An 18,909-nucleotide genomic window follows, 5' to 3' on the forward strand; every position below is an offset into this window, starting at 1 on the left:
GCATGAATGAGTGCCACCCTGTGTGTGTGGAGGTGAAAGAACACCTTATGAGAATCAGTCTTCTCTACCCACCATCTGGGTCCTAGGCTCACAGTCGGGTTGTTAGACTTGCAGGCCAGCACCTGTACTGGCTGAGCAATCTTACTGGTTCCAGGCAGGTAATTTTTTTTGAGGGGTATCAATTCAGGAAATTTTTGTGTGAAGCTTGCTTTCATACTGATTAGCCACTGTCTATAATATATTCAGAAATCTCTGCTTGTAGCACTTACAAATGCTCTGAGACTTGACTCAGGTGTGTATATGTGCTTGTAGGCACACACACATGAATGTGTATTCAAAACTCTGCCCTGATGATTGGAATCGAGGACAACTAGTTAGAATAGATGATTCCTCAGGGTCCTTTGGTTGCATCAAATCAACTGATCTGCCATGTGAGCATGAAGGAAGTATATAAATATGTATAGAGTTTTCTACATAAACCATCTTCCTGTTTCCCTTCTCCTTCCATTTTCAGGTAATGTTTGAAACTTACCAATTTTCTGGTGTGTATGTAGCCATCCAGGCAGTTCTGACTCTATATGCTCAAGGTAAGTAAAGCTTAACTATTAGGAAAATTAATTCAGCAAACACTGAGAGAGAGGGGTGCGTGTGTGTGTGTGTGTGTGTGTGTGTGTGTGTGTGTGTGTGTGTGTGTGTGTTTTGTTCTGTTTGTTTTTTGAGACAGGGTATCTCTGTGTAGCCCTGGCTGTCCTAGAACTTGCTCTGTAGATCAGGCTGGCTTCACTTGCCTCTGCCTCCCTAGTGGTGGGGTGGAGAGGTGACTCAGTTAAGAGCATTGACTGCTCTTGCTGAGGACTCAGGTTCTATTCCTTCATTTGGAGCCATCTATGACTCTAGTTCCCGGGGATCCAGTGCCCTCTTCTGGCCTCCAAGGGCACTGCATGCATCTGATAAACAGACATAACATTCTGGTAAACACTGTTATAGATAAAATAAAAAAATCTAAAAAAAAAAAAACAAAGAGGAAAGACTGTTACTTACATAAGATCACACTTCAAAACTTTACAATTGTCTGTGTCTGTGTCAGTTTGTCATGCATGTGTATACAGGGATGCATGCTTGTGGAGGGAGGCCAGAGGTCGACATCAGGTGTCTTTCTCATTCTCCACTTCCTTTTTTTTTTTTTTTTTTTTTTGTTTTTCGAGACAGGGTTTCTCTGTGAAACAATCCTGGCTGTCCTGGAACTCACTCTGTAGACCAGGCTGGCCTCAAACTACAGAGATCTGCCTGCCTCTCCACTTCCTTTTTAGAGACAGCATCCCTCCTTAGTTGACCTGGAGTTAACTGATTGACTGGTTGTAAGCCTCCAAGGTCCTCCTGTCTGCACTTCCTGGTGCGGAGGTTACAGCCTTTGCTGCTACACCTGTTTTTTGTGTGGTTGACGGGCTCCAGACTAGGTCCTGGGCTTGTGCGGCAAGCACTGTACCCGCCGAGCCAGCTGCCAAATGTGAATGCCATGCACACTTTCACTTGCTCTGTTAAGTAAGGAGCTAAGCTTAAAGTGACATCAGCTTTTTTTTTTTAGATTGATTTATTTATTATGTATACAGCATGTATGACTACAGACCAGAAGAGGGCACCAGATCTCATTACAGATGGTTGTGAGCCTCCATGTGGTTGCTGGGAATTGAACTCAGGACCTCAGGAAGAACAGTCAGTGCTCTTAACCTCTGAGCCATCTCTCCAGCCCACATCAGTTTTTTCAACAGTTCTTTTTTCTTTTCAGCTGTTTTAAATTTTTATACATTACGAGGGACTAGAGATGGCTTGTCAGTTAAGAGCATTGGTTGCTCTTCCAGAGGACCCAGGTTCAATTTCTAGCACCCCTATGGGCTCACAACTGTCTGTGACTCCAGTTCTGATGTCCTCTTCTGGCCTCCTTGGGCACTTGCAGGCATGTGATGCACAGACACACAAGCAGGCAACACTCATACACAAAATAAAAATAAGTAAATTAAACCTTAATTGAGAATAACCATAGAATTTATCCTCAGAATTGGCTTGAGTTTAAGAATTTTATTTTATTTTATTTATTTATTTATTTATTTATTTGGTTTTTCGAGACAGGGTTTCTCTGTGTAGCTTTGTGTCTTTCCTGGATCTCGCTCCGTAGCCCAGGCTGGCCTCAAACTCACAAAGATCCGCCTGCCTCTGCCTCCCGAGTGCTGGGATTAAAGGTGTGCGCCACCACCGGCCGACCAAGAAATATTTTAAAAGATTAGTGTGCTGGGTAGTTTTATGTCAGCTTGACACATGTTGAAGTCATCTGAGAGGAGGGGAGGAACCTCAGTTAAGAAAATGCTTCTAGCCGGGCGGTGGTGGCGCACGCCTTTAATCCCAGCACTCGGGAGGCAGAGCCAGGCGTATCTCTGTGAGTTCGAGGCCAGCCTGGTCTACAGAGCAAGATCCAGGAAAGGCGCAAAGCTACACAGAGAAACCCTGTCTCGAAAAACCAAAAAAAAAAAAAAAAAAAAAAAAAAAAAAAAAAATGCTTCTAGAACCGAGCAGTGGTGGCACATGCCTTCAATCCCAGCACTCAGGACACAGAAGCAGACAGATCTCTGTGAGTTTGAGGACAGCCAAGGCTACATGGGGGTACCTTGTGTCACAGAAACAAAAACAAACAAAAAAAGGAAATGATTCTAGAAGATGGGGCTGAATGCAAGCCTATAGGGCATTTTCTTAATGACTTTCTTAGTGCTTGATATGGGTGTGGTGGCAGCCCATTTTGGGTAGTGCCAACCCTGGGCTGGTGGTCCTGGATTCTATAAAAAAAGGAAGGCTGAGCAAGCCATGGGAGCAAGCCAGTAAACAGCACATTTCCATGACCTCTGCATCAGCTCCTGCCTCCAGGTTCCTGCCCTTTTCAGTTCTTATCGGACTTCCTTTGATGATGAGCACTGCTGGGGAAGCCAGATAAACACTTTTCTTCCCAAGTTGCCTTTTGTCGTGGTATTTCATCACAGCAATAGTAACCCTAACTAAGACAGCATAAAAAAATCTTAATGGTCATCCAGGTGTTCTCATGCCTTTAATCTCAGCACGTGGGAGGGAGGCAAAGGCATGTGGGTTGCTCTGAGTTCTAGGTGAGCCTCATCTACACAGTGAGCCCAGGCCAGCCAGGACTCCATAGCAAAACTCTGTGTGTGTGTGTGTGTGTGTGTGTGTGTGTGTGTGTAACACACGTACTGATCAAATGCATAATAAGTTGGGTGGGGAGAAGATGTTTTGGAACATGTTTCTAGTTTTTGAGTCAGTTTTAATGAACTGTGTTCTCTCTGTTTGTATTTTTGTTATTGTTGTTTTTGAGATACGGTTTCTCTGTGTAGCTTTGGCTGTCCTGGAACTCAGGCTGGCCTTGAACTCACAGAGATGCACCTGCCTCTGCCTCCCGAGTGCTGGGACTGCAGGCGTGGAGATTAATCTTTAAAGCTGTTTAGTTACCTATTGTAGTATGTCTTGCATTCTACTGAATATAGAAAGTCTATCAAACAATGAGATCGATACAGTTTCTTTGCTCTTAAGGTGGTGGATTACAATCTAGCTATAATTTTTATTTGAAGGAAAAACGTCTGTCAAGTGAAAAAAAGTATTTTCTGGATAAGTCTGCATTTGGACACTTTTACTCTTTGAAAACCTGTTTGTCTATTTGTGTGCATGAGCATGTGTGGTGTCGGGGGCAGCTTGGAGGAGTCAGTTCTCTCTCTGCCATGGGAGTCCCAGGGATCAAACACAGGTCGGCGGGTTTGGCAGCAAGCACTTAGACCCCCTGAGCCATACTTCATTTCCCCTCCCTCCTTCCCTCCACCCGTACTTCATTTGTAAAATACCACTTTAGAGGGACTGGAGAGATGTCTCAGTGAAAGAACACTGGCTGATCCCAGAGGGTCCAAGTTCAGTTCCCAGCACGTATGTGGTGGCTCACAGCCATCTGTAACTCCAGTTCCAGGGGATCTGACATCCACTTCTGGCTTCTATAGGCTCCCAGCACACAAGTAATGTACAGACATACATGCAGGCAAAAGACCCATACACATCAAATAAAATTAAAGTTAAAATTTTTTAATAACTTATAAATTACTTTTATATACAGTAATTTTAGAAGGTTTAAAGGGGTTAGTCTAAGTTTGAACCTGTGATGCGAATTCCATCTTGGGTCAGGAAGAGTTACTTTTTGTGTGTCAGTGTTTTGCCTACAATGTGCATGCCTGGTGCCCAGGGAGGCCAGAAGAAGATATTGGGTATTGGATCCCCTAGTACTGGAGTTAGAGTTTTGAGCTGCATTGTAGGTATTGGACCCCACCCAGGTCCTGCAAGAGCAGTAAGTGTTCGTAACTGCTGAGACATCTCTCTAGCTCCCCTAAAAGAATTTCTAAGAAAACTGATGTTAATATATTTTCCTAGTAAAATTTATGAATTAATCTTGATCCAGTAAGAAGATAACCTTTTTTAAAAGAAGATTCATTTGTCATGTATACAATGTTCTGCCTGCAGGTATGCCTACGTGCCAGAAAAGGGCACCAGATCTCATTATAGGTGACTGTGAGCCACCATGTGGTTGCTGGGAATTGAACTCAGGAGCCCTGGAGGAGTAGCCAGTGCTCTTAACCTCTGTGCTATCTCCAGCCCAAGATAACCTTTCTTTGGTTTTTGGAGACAGGGTTTCTCTGTGTAGCTTTGGTACCTGTCCTGGATCTCTCTCTGTAGACCAGGTTGGCCTTGAACTCAGAGAGGTCTGCCTGGCTCTGCCTCCTGAGTGCTGGGATTAAAGGCGTGCGCCACCGCCGCCCAGCCAAGATAACTTTTCTTAATTGCTTGTATTTAGCTATTTTTATGTAACTGTTGACTCCTTAATTTTGACAGATGATAGCTCAGTAAAATTAATTAAATAACTATAAACCTCACAATCCCACACTCAGGAGGCAAAGGCACTCAGGTGGATCTCTGTGAGTTTGAGGTAGCCTGGTCTACAGAGCGAGTTCAGGATAGCCAGGGCTACACAGAGAAATCCTGTCTTGAAAAACCAAAGTAAGTAAGTAACTGGAAGCCATGCTCCTTCCTAACTGGGTGGTTAATATTCTCAGGAAGAAAGGGTGGAGAGATGGCTCAGTACTTAAGAACACTTTGCTGCTCTTGCAAAGGACCAGCTTTCAGTTCCCAGCTCCACGGTCAAACAGCTTATAACCACCTATGACTCCTGCTCCAGAAGAGTGGGTGCCCTCTTCTGGTCTCCATAGGCACTGTACTCGTGTGCGCACACATGCACACACAAACACACATATGCACAAATACATGGTGAAGATAAATTTAATAAGAACAACAACTACTATTACCATTCCAACCTGCAGGAGGGTTTTGAATAAGAAGTGACCTGGTGTTTTAGGAAAATATGTCTATGTGCTTAGTTTAGTCTGGGTGGATAGAAAAGATTGATTGACATTGGGAAATCGCAGGTCAAAGTTTGAGTGGTCAGAGAAGGCACAGATGAAAGGGCAAGAATTTAAAAGACAGACAGACAGACAGGGATAAAAGAATATGGCACTAAGAGTCTTTGTTCTTTTTTCCCAGTAGACAGTCTTCAGGGCTGGGGCCATAGCACAGTAGGTAAATGCCAACCTCGAAAGCCTGAGGACCTGAGTTCAGATCCTCAGCACCCACATAAAAGCCGTGCTCAGCAGCACGTGCCTGTGATTCCAGCACCGAGGAGCTCAAGACGGGAGGAGTCTAGGGGCTTGTTGGCCAAGTGATCTGTCCTGATCAGTGAGCCTCAGGTTCAGTCAGAGACCCAACTTCCTCAGATACCCGTGTAACAAACCACGTATCCCTGTAGCCCCAGTTCTGATGGATGCGGATTGCTGAGGCTTACTGGCTTCCAAGTTACCAGAGAAAACACCAGCCCAGGTTCAGAAAGAGACCCTTCCTCAAAGGAGTAGGTACCGAGAGGTGAAGGAGGACATGTGATGCACACATACACACAGAACTAATCAAGTAAATAACTTAAAATATAGTAAGGTAGAGAGCAGTTGAAGAAGACAGCCAAATCAACCCTCTGTCTTCTGCAGGTGCATGAGGATACCTACATTCCAAAACAGTCTCTTCTCTGAAAGAGCAGGACTGAAAGGGAACAGTATAGTAGTTTATTAGGCTATCAAATTAATCATGGAAAAACAAGTTATATCAAAATGGGAATATTTTAAATTTATTGGTGTTTATCAAAGATAAACAGATATGACAATGCATGCAGATTTATATAAGATGAGGTTAAGCATGTTTATAGTAATATGTGCATAGGCAGATTTATGTAAGAAAAGAGCAAAATAGATAAAGAAATAAATGAAAGAAGAACTTAACTGGGTGGTGGGGCGCACACCTTTAACCCCAGTACTTGGGAGGCGGGAGGCAGACAGATGCCAGCCTGGTCTACAGAATGAGTTCCAGGATAGCCAGAGCTACACAGAAAAACCCTGTCTCAAAAAAAAAAAAAAAAAAAACCAGAAAGAAAGAGAAGTGTAGAAAGACCATTCAGAGATGAGGAAATAATAAAACTAGATTATAGATAATGTATATTCTGTTTAAAAGGAAAACATGAGTTATATCAGGTTGGCCAAATGGCTCACAGGTAAAGAAGTTTGCTACAGAGCCTGGAAATCTGAGTTTTGATCCCCTGAGCCCTACATAAAGGTGGAAAGAGAGATCTGATCCTACAAAATTATTCTCTGCTTTCTACACATGTGCTGTGTATATACACATACATAATATTAATATATAAGAAACTTTTTTAGTGTGAGATTTTAGAAGTTTTGTTTTTCTCATTTTTTAGTGTCTCATGTAACCCAGGCTGGTCTTCAACTTCCAGTATTAACCCAGGATGACCTAAAACAACTACTATGTTATTTTCAGTTAGGATCTCACTATGTAGCCTTGGTTAGTCTGGACCTTGCTATGTAGACCAGGCTGGTCCCATTTACTTCTGTCTCTGAAGTGCTAGATTAGAGAGATGTGTGTCAGCACATTCAGCCTGACCTAGAACCTCTCCTCTTTGTCTTCCAAGTGCTGGGATTACAGGCTTTCCCCAATATGCCCAACTCGAAAAGGTTTATTTTCCCTCAGAATTGACTCTTGGCTTTTTTCAGACATTTTTTTCCTCTTTAAAAATTTTATTATTGTTGTAGACTGGAAAGATGGCTTAGTGGTTAAGAGCACTTGCTACTCTTCCGGAGGACCTGGGTTCATGTCCCAGCACTCATGTTGGGTGGCTCATAATTGCCTATAACTACAGCTTCAGGCATTTTAATGCCCTTTTGTAGCTATGGCGTGTGTGTGTGTGTGTGTGTGTGTGTATGCAAAATATAAAAATATTTTACTAGAAATTAGTAGTAGTAGTAATATTTGTATGTGTGTGGGGGTGGGGTGATAATAATGCCATGTTTATGTTTAGAGATCAGAAGACAACTTTATGTGGGGTTCAGAGATTGAACTCAGGTCACTAGGCTTGCTTTGCAAGGTGTTTTTACTTTGAGACACTTTGCCAACCCCTGTTTCTGCTTTTCAGTAGCACAAGCCAGACTTTGTGCACACCTGTTATGATTTCTTGGCTAGGATGAGACTCTGCCTTAATAACAATAAAAATAAAGTAAATCTTTTTGGTGGCAATCGAGAAACACAACAGCAGCTCTCTTTCCTTTGTGGGAGTGGGGGAGACAGGGTTTCTCTGTGTGGTCCTGGCCATTCTGGGACTCTGTAGACCAGGCTGGCCTTGAACTCAGAGATCCACCTGCCTCTGCCTCAAGTGCTGGGATTAAGGGTGTACGCCACCGTTGCCCAGCTCCCTTGCTCTTTTTGATTGTTGTTGCTTATGGGGTTTGGCTGGGGATCCTACCCAGGCCTTACACATCTAGGCTCAGCTCACACTGTTGGCTGTACTACACCTTAGTGATGTTTCTCTTCTACCATAAGCTTTAGTTAGGGCCGTTCTTCTTCGGGGTCAATAGCTGAGAATGATTGATTGAGGATTGCTAGGTATTAGACATTTCCTCAAGATTACAGGCTTTTGTTTTTATTGATGGTATTTTTCTTTTGTTTTGAGATGGTTTCTGCCTATGTAGCTCTGGCTGGCCAGGAACTCTCTAGTCATCCTGTAAATGAAGAGGAGTTTCGGGGGAGGGGAAGGCATGGGGGGGGTACTTCTCGATTGTTGCTAGTCTTTACTTTCCTTTAATGAGTTGGTTTTTTTTGTTTTTTTTTTTTTTAAGATTTATTTATTTATTATGGTTACACATACCAGAAGAGGGCACCAGACCTCATTATAGATGGTTGCTGGGAATTGAACTCAGGACCTCTGAAAGAGCAGTCAGTGCTCTTAACCACTGAGCCATATCTCCAGCCCCGCCCCCCTTTTTTCCTTTCTTTTTGTGAGATGATCTCTTACCTTGTAGCCCATGTTGGCCTTGTTTTCTTTTTAGGTTTTGAGATAAATGACCTGGAATTTTTAGTCCTTCTATCACAAACTTCCTGAGAGCTGGGTTTCAGGTGTGAGTGAGCTACCAGGCCTGACTAGATGATTTTAGCAGATAACTTAGTGTAATAGTCACTTTTCACAGTTGTTTCCCTGAATTATTCATTATACTTTAGAAAGTTTCACTTTGCGGGAATTGGGTGATTAGGTTGTAAAGGGCACTGTAGCAGGTCTTCCTTCCCAAGCTCTTAAAGAAGCCCCTGTTTGAACTAGAAACCTCACAAGGAAAACACAGGGCAAGATGACTGTGGATAATGGTGCTTACCACCAAGCCTGACAACCTGAGGTGGATCCCTTGGCCCCACAGGATGAAAGGAGAGAACCGGTCCCCATGAGTTGTCCTCTGACCTCACGTGTGCTATAGCATGCCTGTGCCCCTCCACATGTACACCCTGTACAAATAAGGAAGAGTCTGTGATTGGAAATGAAGTGCTGAAGCCAGGGAGCACACCTTTAGTCCCAGCACTCAGAGGCAGGGGCAGGTGGATCTCTGAGTTCGAGGCCAGCCTGGGCTACAGAGTGAGTTCTGGGACAGCCAGGGCTACATAAAGAGATCCTGTCTTGAACCAAAAAAAGCAGAGAAAGGAAGGAAGTGCCGCCTCCAAGTCTCACTGACTGGTCGATTTTTCTGGGGCGGCTTCTCTACTGCATTTGAGACTTTGTGGCTTTGGCTTTTCTGCATTGACTCAACACCTGGTTCTTGTGCAGGTTTGTTGACTGGTGTAGTTGTGGACTCTGGAGATGGTGTAACTCATATTTGCCCAGTGTATGAAGGCTTTTCTCTCCCTCACCTTACAAGAAGGCTGGATATTGCTGGGAGGGATATTACCAGGTATCTTATCAAGGTAAGTGAAAGGAAAATATCAGAAACACTCGTGGTTTTTTATTTTTGTTTGTTTACTGACTTACACAAAAGTCAGTGTCTGAAACAGTCGAGGGGCTGGAGAGCTGGCTCAGCATTCAAGAGCACATGCTGCTCTTGCAGAGAAACAGTTCTCATTTTGGCCAGCTTTCCACTGCTGTGGCTCCATGGAATCTAATGCCTTCCTCTGGACCTTTCAGGCACCAGCATTCATATGCACATACCCACACACAGACACAATACACATAATTTAAAATAAGAAGATACTTTAAAAACATTCAGTGTACAAGGTTTCTAGTATCCCCCAGTATACCATTATTGTCCTTGATATGGATTCCAGGGATGGCATTCAGGCGTGGACAGCAAGTACCTTTACCTGCCCTGCAGTCTTAGTAGCCAGCCGGGGTTTAACTTCTTTTACTTATGTGGATTATTAACTTGCTGCTTTTTTTTTAATGCTAGCTGCTGCTGTTGCGAGGATATGCCTTCAACCATTCTGCTGATTTTGAGACAGTTCGCATGATTAAAGAGAAACTTTGTTACGTGGGTTACAATATTGAGCAAGAGCAGAAGCTGGCCTTAGAGACCACAGTGTTAGTTGAGTCATATACAGTAAGTATCTGTGTAAACACATCTGTGGGTTGAAAAGGGCATCTCTGTTTATTAGCCTCACTTGATAGAGTTTTGGTTGTTTGGGTTTTGTTGTTTTGTTGTTTGTTGGACATCAAACCGAGGGCCTTGTCTGTGCCCAGCAGATTAGGCCCTGGCATTGGTATTTGTAGTTTGGGTTATTGTAATATCTTTTCATATGACTTTTAAATATCTCCTGCTACATTAAGATTCTGTGATATAATTACTGAAGATAACCATGTATTGCAAATTAAAGCAAGAACTAAATTAGAATGTAATTAGAAATGGAGATATTAGTTGAGATTGTAGCATCTTCAGAATATCATTTCTCAATATGTTTTGTGCAGTGTTGTTTTTCTGGGATGTTACTTAAGACTTATACAAAACAGAACACATTATAATTGTGAACTAAATTATGGATATAATTATTATCTCATTGCTGTGTGACTCCTAGGCCCTTTCATATGCCAGTATGTATGCAGTGTGAAAATCTAGTACGCCTGTGTCTCAGATTCTTGGGTTTTTCTGAGACAGGCTCTTACTGTGTGTTACCGGGTCCTCCTGCCTCTGCCTTCCAAATAGTGGGATTGCAATTGTGCATTCCTACATGAACCTCAGAATTTTGTAGCATGTCATGGAGCTAATAATCTTAGACATGTATCTTGGGACATGGTCATGCTTTGATTTTTCTCAGACAAGTTCTCACTGGAACCCAAGCTGGGCTGGAACCCAAGCTGGTTTTAGACTTACTTTGAAATCCTTTGTGTTGCACGTATTTTGTGAATAGTGCCAACATGGATCACATGACTTAACACTTGCTTTGCTGGGGATAGTGGCACATGCACTTGGAATACTGACTGAGGCAAGAGCACCATGTAAGTAATGAGACCAGCCTGATAAGGGCTGCAAAAAAAGAAGCCAAAATAGCTGGGTGTAGTGAGGCACACCTTTAATCCCAGAACTTGAGAGGCAGAGGCAGGTGATCTCCATGATACTGCCAAGGGTACACAGTGAGAACCTGTCTCAAAAGACGTGAAGGGGGTGGGGTTCTGTTAGAGACCAGCTGTGGTAGCACATGCCTTTAATTCCAGTTTTTGGGGGAGGGGCAGAGGTAGGAGGATCTTTGAGTTTGAGGCCAATCTAGTCTACATAGAAGTCACAGGCTATTCAAGACTACCTAGAGAGACTCCTGTCTCCACCCCTACCCTCCAAAAAAAGCTAACATTCTAAGGATACAATAAAACCTACTTTATCACTTCTAACAATAACCTCCAGTTTTGCCCTGGTGGTTTCTTTCCTAAAGCTTTCCTGACAGATTTTCTAGAGATCCTAATTTTCAGTCTTAAGTGTTTAGAAGGAACTGGTATAAGGTAAACAGTGAGAGAACTAACAGTGTGAGACATGGTTTATGTTGGACACTGGTTGAGACAGGAGAGTCATCATTGAAGTAGTTTGAGGTCGACCTGGACTAAAAGCAAGACCATCTTAACCCCCACCTTCACTTTCCAACACCCCCCAAACAAACAAACAAACAAAAAAGCCAGACCTGGTGCTGCCCACTTGTAACTTCAGTAATTGCAACATGACTGGATTTGAGGTTCACCTATGCATGTAGTTTAGCCTCAGACTCCTAATAAGAGCCGGGCAGGGTGGTACCCACCTATGACCTCAGCACTGGGGAGGTAGAGACAGAAAGATCATCTGGGCTACATGAGGTCCTGACTCAGGAAAAAAATGAAAACAAAGTATGTCTTCTTTCTTCCTTAAACAGTTGGAGATAGCTTTCAAAAATACAGTCAAGTGTAAAACAAACCAAATGAGTAAGTGGGCAAATGTAGGCTAGAATAAGATGTAAGAAACTTAATGCAGCTGGGTACGTCAGGGAACATCATCTGAAAAATTTTGTTTGACCCAAGAAAATATTTTAGGAAAATGTATTGCTTTTAGTAATTTTGGTCACAGAACAGAATATTTTAAAAAATCACTCTTATGGAGAATGCTAGGAAGTAGCGCTTTTTGCCAACTTGCCCTGGATTGTTTGTTTCTAGCTCCCGGATGGACGCATCATCAAAGTTGGAGGAGAAAGGTTCGAAGCACCAGAAGCTTTATTCCAGCCTCACTTGATCAACGTGGAGGGGGTCGGTGTTGCCGAGTTACTGTTTAATACAATCCAGGCAGCTGACATCGACACCAGGTACAGTAGAAAGCATTTCCAAATCCTTTATAGGAAGTACCTGGACCACAGAGTTGGCTCAGCAGTGAGGAGCACTTGCTCTTCTTCTGACTGCTCACAACTGTGACTCGCAGCTCTGGCCTCTGTGGGCACCTGTATTCATGCACACATAGTGACATGCAGACCCACACACCTCAACATGGTTTAAAATAAGAATACAATTTTTTTTTTAAAGAAAGAAATGTAAATTGAATGAACAAACTCTATTGTGTTTTAGGAGGGGTGTTGTTGTTTTTAACCTTTAAAAATTGTATTACATTATTTGTCTGTGCACATCACATACATGTGTGGGCCCACCCATGCCATGGGGCTTGGGTGGTGGTTGATTCCCTTCTACCCTGTGAGCCCCAGGGACCAAACTCATCAAACGTGGCAGCAGGCACTGTTAGAGCTGAACCATTTCTCCACCCCTCACTGTGTTTTTAATAGAGTGGTATGAGTTATATGTTGCTTCTCAGAAGACTCTTCAAACATTTTTCAAAGATTCATTTATTTCTATTTTATGTGTATGAGTGTTGGTCTATATGTATGTATGTGTACCATGTGCATACCTTGTGTCCATGGAGGTCAGAAGAGGGCATCACATTTCTTGGAACTAGAGCTGCGGATGGTTATAAGCCACCATGTGGGTCCTGGGAACCAAAATCATATCCTCTACAAGAACAAGTGCTTTTAACTGCTGAGCCACCGCTCCAGACCCCACTTTAAAGTCATTTGTTTGTTTGATTAATTTTATGCGTATTAGTGTTTTGTAATGGGAAGTTTCAGTTCCCCTACTGGAGTTACAGACAGTTGTGGACTGCCATGTGGGTACTGGGACTTGAACCCTGGTCCTCTGGAACAGCAGCCAGTGCTCTTAAGTGCTGAGCCATCTCTCCAGCTCAAGTTATTATTTTTAAACAATTTAAAATCTACAGAAAAGTGGCAAGTCTGATATAGAATACATGTGTGCCCTTTAATTGTACTCTGTTGCTAATATTAATGTTATGCTTATTTGCTGTGTTAATTGCTTCTATTTTTTTTTTTTGGAACCATTTGAGAATAGCTTGAATATATAATTTCTCTTTAGCAGTTTGTATTCTTAAGAAAAGATACACTTATGATCGAGTGTGTCATTCAAGAGATTATTGATACGCAACATAATATTTCAGTTTTTACAATATTCTATAATATTATGATATTCTATAATATTCATAGACTGTCCTGTAGTGTCCCTTGTACAGCTGTCTTCTGTCTGGTGACTCATGCATATTTAGTCATTTCTCTTCATTGCTCTTTTTCTGGTCCAGTTCATGGTATTGACATCTTTGCAAAGTTCAAACTAGTTATTTTAGATTTCTTTAAATTTGGGCTTTTATATTTTCTCATAATTCAGGTGTGCAGTTTTGACTGGAATACTCTGTATATGGTGTGTCCCAGGAGTATCACATCCAGGAGTGATGTTTCTTATTGATGATATAAATGCTCTTACTGAAGCATTACTTGACGTTCACTGTTTCCTCCAGTGAATGGTCTACTTGTCCCTTTCCTCAGCACACTCTGCTCCTCTAACATCCGTTGATTAATCTTGCCTTGTCGCGTCCGCCTCGACCAGCAAGGAAGACGCGACGCCAGGCTCTTCTCCAAGCAGTTTATTCAGGAACCTTGAACAATCTTCTGACCCCGGGGAAAGCCATCTTCCTCTTCTTCTTCTTCTTCTTCTTCTTCTTCTTCTTCTTCTTCTTCTTCTTCTTCTTCTTCTTCTTCTTCTTCTTCTTCTCTCTCTCTCTCTCTCTCTCTCTCTCTCTCTCTCTCTCTCTCTCTCTCTCTCACTCATTCTCACTCGCTCTCTTTCTCTGGAAAACCAGCCCACGCCCTTTATAGCCACTGGGCAATCAACCCCGTGGTGCCACGTGGACAATGCCACTAGGGTCAGACATACGCAAGCAAGCCAGATTAGGTCCAGGTGTGCGGAAGCAAGCCAGATCCTGGCCTTAACCAAATAAGGAGCACCTGCCATCGGGAAGGCAGAAGCCGGACGCCGGCACCATCTTTGAGGCACGGCTGTGCACGGCTCTCTACAGTTCCCCCTTTATTGTTTTAAGCAGCAGGCAAGAGCAGAGGTCTAATCTCTGCCAAAAAACAACTTGGACATTGTACTGGTGTTAGTCCAGGTGTCATCCACCCAGAGAACACTTGACCCGTCCGATACCCTTTTTTGCAGAGGTGGGAATTAGGGCATCAACCCACATGCAATTAGACTTGCTCTTCTTGGGTTTTTGCAATACAGCTAGACCCAAGTGCAGTGCACTAGCCTCGCATCCTGCGCGATCAAGTTTTTAATGCAGCCAGCCAGGCCTGGGGAGACTGTCCAGCCTCTATGGCTGTAAAGGCTTGGATAATCATGGCTGCATTGCGCTGCTGAGAAACCCTTAAACAAACAATGCACCACAGGCACATCAGGGAGACAAGCACCAGTAGGCCTGCCAGGGCACCTAATCCCGCCCACTCCTTTAAAAAGGTGATAGACCAGGTGCACACGGGTGGAGTTGACCCCAATGATCTCATTGCGCAGGATCTGGGTTCTGCTCCTGCAGCAAGTCAACTCAAAAATAAAGCAATACACTAGAATGTGATGTTATGGGTAAAGGGTATGGCCAGGCTTTTATAAGAGCCCAGAGTAGTCAATCTACAGCTGCTCCCGCTGGCACGCTTGTCAAAATCAGGGCTATCAGGATCAGGCACATCAGCTTCTGGGGTGTCATCATGTCTCTCCGTCTGAGGGGCCCGTCGCACCAATCGTTCAGGTACCCAGATAGGGTCTAGCCGGTCCTGTGGGAAAACACAAACAGAACCTCCCGCCCATGTCAGCACGGGATCGGGGCCATGCCAGCTACCCGTGAGGATATCTTTCCACTTCACCCTGCCCTTCATAGGGCTGTCCTTTATATCCACAGCAATAATATGCCAGGAGGCTGGCAGAGCCGATAGAAGCGGTAGCCCTCGCTGCACTGGACCCATGACCTGCATCTGATTATTAATAGCCCTAAGGTCATGTAACAATCGCCACTTTCCAGATTTTTTTTCTAACTTTTCAGAGGAAAGTGACCATTGAGGTACCCATACCGGGTCCTCTGTTTTCCAGGAAATGGGAATTCCTTCCTCAGTGGCCCTTATGAAAAACCCAATCCCTGCCTAGGTGGTCTACTCTGCGCCTGAACTGGATCTTTTCTGCCTTGGAGAAACTTCCCCAAACCAAACCTAGGATGACATCCCATCTTCATCATACTCCACTAATTGTTAAACCGCACCGTTTTCGCTGCTAGCTCAGGTTTTTCTGTGTTGCATTGATTTTCCACAGATCTCAGCTGCGGATGCCTTGTTGTGCTGGTTCTGGCGTCCGCCATTCTTAGCTTAGCGGCTTTTGCTTTTTTTTTTTTTTTTTTTTTTTTTTGGTTTTTCGAGACAGGGTTTCTCTGTGTAGCTTTGCGCCTTTCCTGGAACTCGCTTTGGAGACCAGGCTGGCCTCGAACTCACAGAGATCCGCCTGGCTCTGCCTCCCGAGTGCTGGGATTAAAGGCGTGCGCCACCACCTCCCGGCTGCGCCACCACCGCCCAGCGGCTTCTGCTTTTGAAAACCACTCAGACTGCCTGCTTTGCAGTCTACTAGGACACTAACCTTCTGTGTCTCAGGTTCTTTCACTACATACATTAAACTTAGATTCACAATCAACATTTACACCTTTTCACAAACTCACATATAACATGTGCTTAGGCCTAAACTCACACTTAACATTTACACATTTTTACAAACTCACATATAACATATTAACATCTACCTATTTATACTCTTAAATGAAACTATAGAAGTTACCTTCTCCTTGAGGGCAGCTACGTTTGAGATGGCCCATTTTTCCACACCGAAAACATGCCCCAGTGTTCCCTCCTTTCTTGTTACTAAGTTGTATAACTGCAGCCGCAAGGCCTGCGTTAGTTAGAGGTCCCCCTAATTCTCTGCACACTTTTAGCCATACTTCTAGACCTTTGTTCTTATAAGGGGTGATTGCAGCCTTGCATTCTTTGGTACATTGTTCATAAACTAGCTGCTTTATAAGCAGCATCGCGGCATCTGGGTCCCCAAAGATTCTGCCTGCAGCCTCGACCATGCGGGCCACAAAATCTGAAAAAGGTTGCCGCTCACTTCCCCTTTATTAGGTAGGGACTTCCATGCCCTTGTTGCTAGTTGATTTATCTGGTCATGGTATCTCTGTTGAGTCTGGGCATTGAGAAACACTGGGCAAGCTAGCTGCATTTCAGTTCTAACCTTTCTCCAAACCTCCGGGTTACTCTTCTTAATCTCTAATTTCTTTGAAAGGAGCAGCTCATTAAGAGCCAGAAAAATTGGGTGTGAAGAAATTGCGCCCATGATGCTAGCAGCACTTTTGCTTTCACCTGCTTTCACTTTCTTTAATCTTCCCGTCCGCTTTTGTCGCGGCTCCACTTAATTTTCCCGTCCGTTTTGGTCACGGCTCTACTTAATTTTCCTGTCCGTTTTGGTCACGGCTCTACTTAATTTTCCTGTCCGTTTTGGTCACGGCTCTACGTTTCCCGCTTTTATTGCGGATCCCCACCTTACCTGGGGACTTACCAGTGCACTGCCGACTGCGAAGAGTTCTGAGCCTTAAAGGGTCCCCTTACGGGCCACCACTTGTCGCGTCCACCTCGACCAGCAAGGAAGACGCGACGCCAGGCTCTTCTCCAAGCAGTTTATTCAGGAACCTTGAACAATCTTCTGACCCCGGGGAAAGCCATCTTCTTCTTCTTCTTCTTCTTCTTCTTCTTCTTCTTCTTCTTCTTCTTCTTCTTCTTCTTCTTCTTCTCTCTCTCTCTCTCTCTCACACACTCATTCTCACTCGCTCTCTTTCTCTGGAAAACCAGCCCACGCCCTTTATAGCCACTGGGCAATCAACCCCGTGGTGCCACGTGGACAATGCCACTAGGGTCAGACATACGCAAGCAAGCCAGATTAGGTCCAGGTGTGCGGAAGCAAGCCAGATCCTGGCCTTAGCCAAATAAGGAGCACCTGCCATCGGGAAGGCAGAAGCCAGATGCCGGCGCCATCTTTGAGGCACGGCCGTGCACGGCTCTCTACATTGCCTAAGTTCATTTGTATTACCAGTTACTATTTTTCCCCTTAACATATATTTACTTTTTGGATTTAGTTTACAGTACTTGACTAGCATACGTGAAACCTTGGATTTGATCCACAGCACGACATGTGTTTTAGTTTTACTACATTTTTATTTACTTATTTAGTGTGTGTGTGAGGGGGTGGGTGCCATGGCACACATGTGGAAGTCAAAGGATAACTTTCTGGAGTTGATTTTTTTTTCCTTCTACTGTTTGGGTCCCAGGAATCAACCTTGGGCCATCAGGCTTGGCAAGAGGTACCTTTCCCCACTGAACCATCTCACCAGACCTTTAAATTTATGTATTTATTTAGTTTTCTTTTTATTTATTTATTTTTTGACAGGATCTCACTGTGTAGCTCTGAATTCAGAGATCCTCCTGCCTCTGCTGGAATTGAAGGCATGTGCCACCATGCCCAGTTTAAATTTGTTTGTTTGTTTGTTTGTTTTGGTTTTTCAAGGCAGGGTTTTGCTGTGGAGCTTTGGAGCCTGTCCTGGAACTCGATCTGTAGACCAGGCTGGCTTCGAACTCATTAAATTTATTTTTTAATTGACAAAAGTTCTATTTATGGTATTGTGGCATGATGATTTGAATATATATTTTAATTAAGCTAATATTTATTATTGTACATACAACTTTTGTGATGAGCACACTTAAAATCCAGTGCTTTTGCATATATAATATGTTTGAAATAGAATCTGTGTGTTATGTGCTGGAATTTCTATGTAATCAGAGTTGCGTATCTTTTGGTCAACATCTTGAATCAGTCGCCAGTGCATCGTCTCTGGTAACCATCATTATACTCTCTGCTGCTGAGTTCACCTTTTCAGATTCCATATAAATAGGGCCATGTAGTATTTGCCTTTCTCTGCCTAACTTCATTTAACATAATTTCTTCCAGGCCTATCTACATTGCTACAAATTACAAGGTTTCCTTTTTTAAGAGAGAATTGCATTCCATTGTATATACCAAATATCTTTTTATTCATTCACTTATAATAGTAATTTAGGCTGATTCAATGAACTGACCATTGTGAGTAGAATTGCATGAATGTAGAAGTACAGGCATCTCCTCAGCATACTGATTTTTAGTTTTTGAGATATGTATTTACTGGTAGGTTGCTGAATCATTTGATAGTTCCATCTTTAGTTTTGGGGAGAGTTTCTATACTGTTTTCTGTAGTGGTGATTATAATTTAATTTATATTAGGGGTCTTTAAACTTTTCACTTATGATATACCCTCTGTTAGTCAGGGTTCTCTGTGGAGGCCCACAGAGACCCTGGCTTGTGGCTTGTTTTACTCTTGACTCAAGGTCAGAGAGTCCAAGCTTGTTACCCCCACCCCAAGGCTGCATAATAGGATGTTTTGGCCAAAGGTGTGGTTAGCAGGTGTCTTTTACTTCAAGGCCTAATTCCAGGATGCTTTGCGGTAAGGCGTG

The 18,909-nt window shown here is 43.4% G+C and overlaps 1 protein-coding gene across 4 annotated transcripts in view; it reads left to right on the plus strand.

The window, feature by feature from the left end:
* The window catches only part of Actr2 (actin related protein 2), a 55,427-nt gene that overhangs the window by 22,884 nt on the left and 13,634 nt on the right, over positions 1–18,909 (plus strand). For all 4 annotated transcript variants that reach the window (XM_052734755.1, XM_052734756.1, XM_052734758.1 and 1 more), the window contains 4 exons: positions 515–587; positions 9,284–9,420; positions 9,900–10,049; positions 12,116–12,261. In XM_052734755.1, coding sequence (XP_052590715.1) covers positions 515–587; positions 9,284–9,420; positions 9,900–10,049; positions 12,116–12,261 — 506 coding nt within the window. The remainder of the gene's footprint in view (positions 1–514; positions 588–9,283; positions 9,421–9,899; positions 10,050–12,115; positions 12,262–18,909) is intronic.

This window comes from Peromyscus californicus, unplaced genomic scaffold, assembly GCF_007827085.1.
Source record: "Peromyscus californicus insignis strain IS unplaced genomic scaffold, ASM782708v3 Scaffold_13__1_contigs__length_99412109, whole genome shotgun sequence".
In the NCBI taxonomy this organism is placed as follows: Eukaryota; Metazoa; Chordata; class Mammalia; order Rodentia; family Cricetidae; genus Peromyscus; species Peromyscus californicus.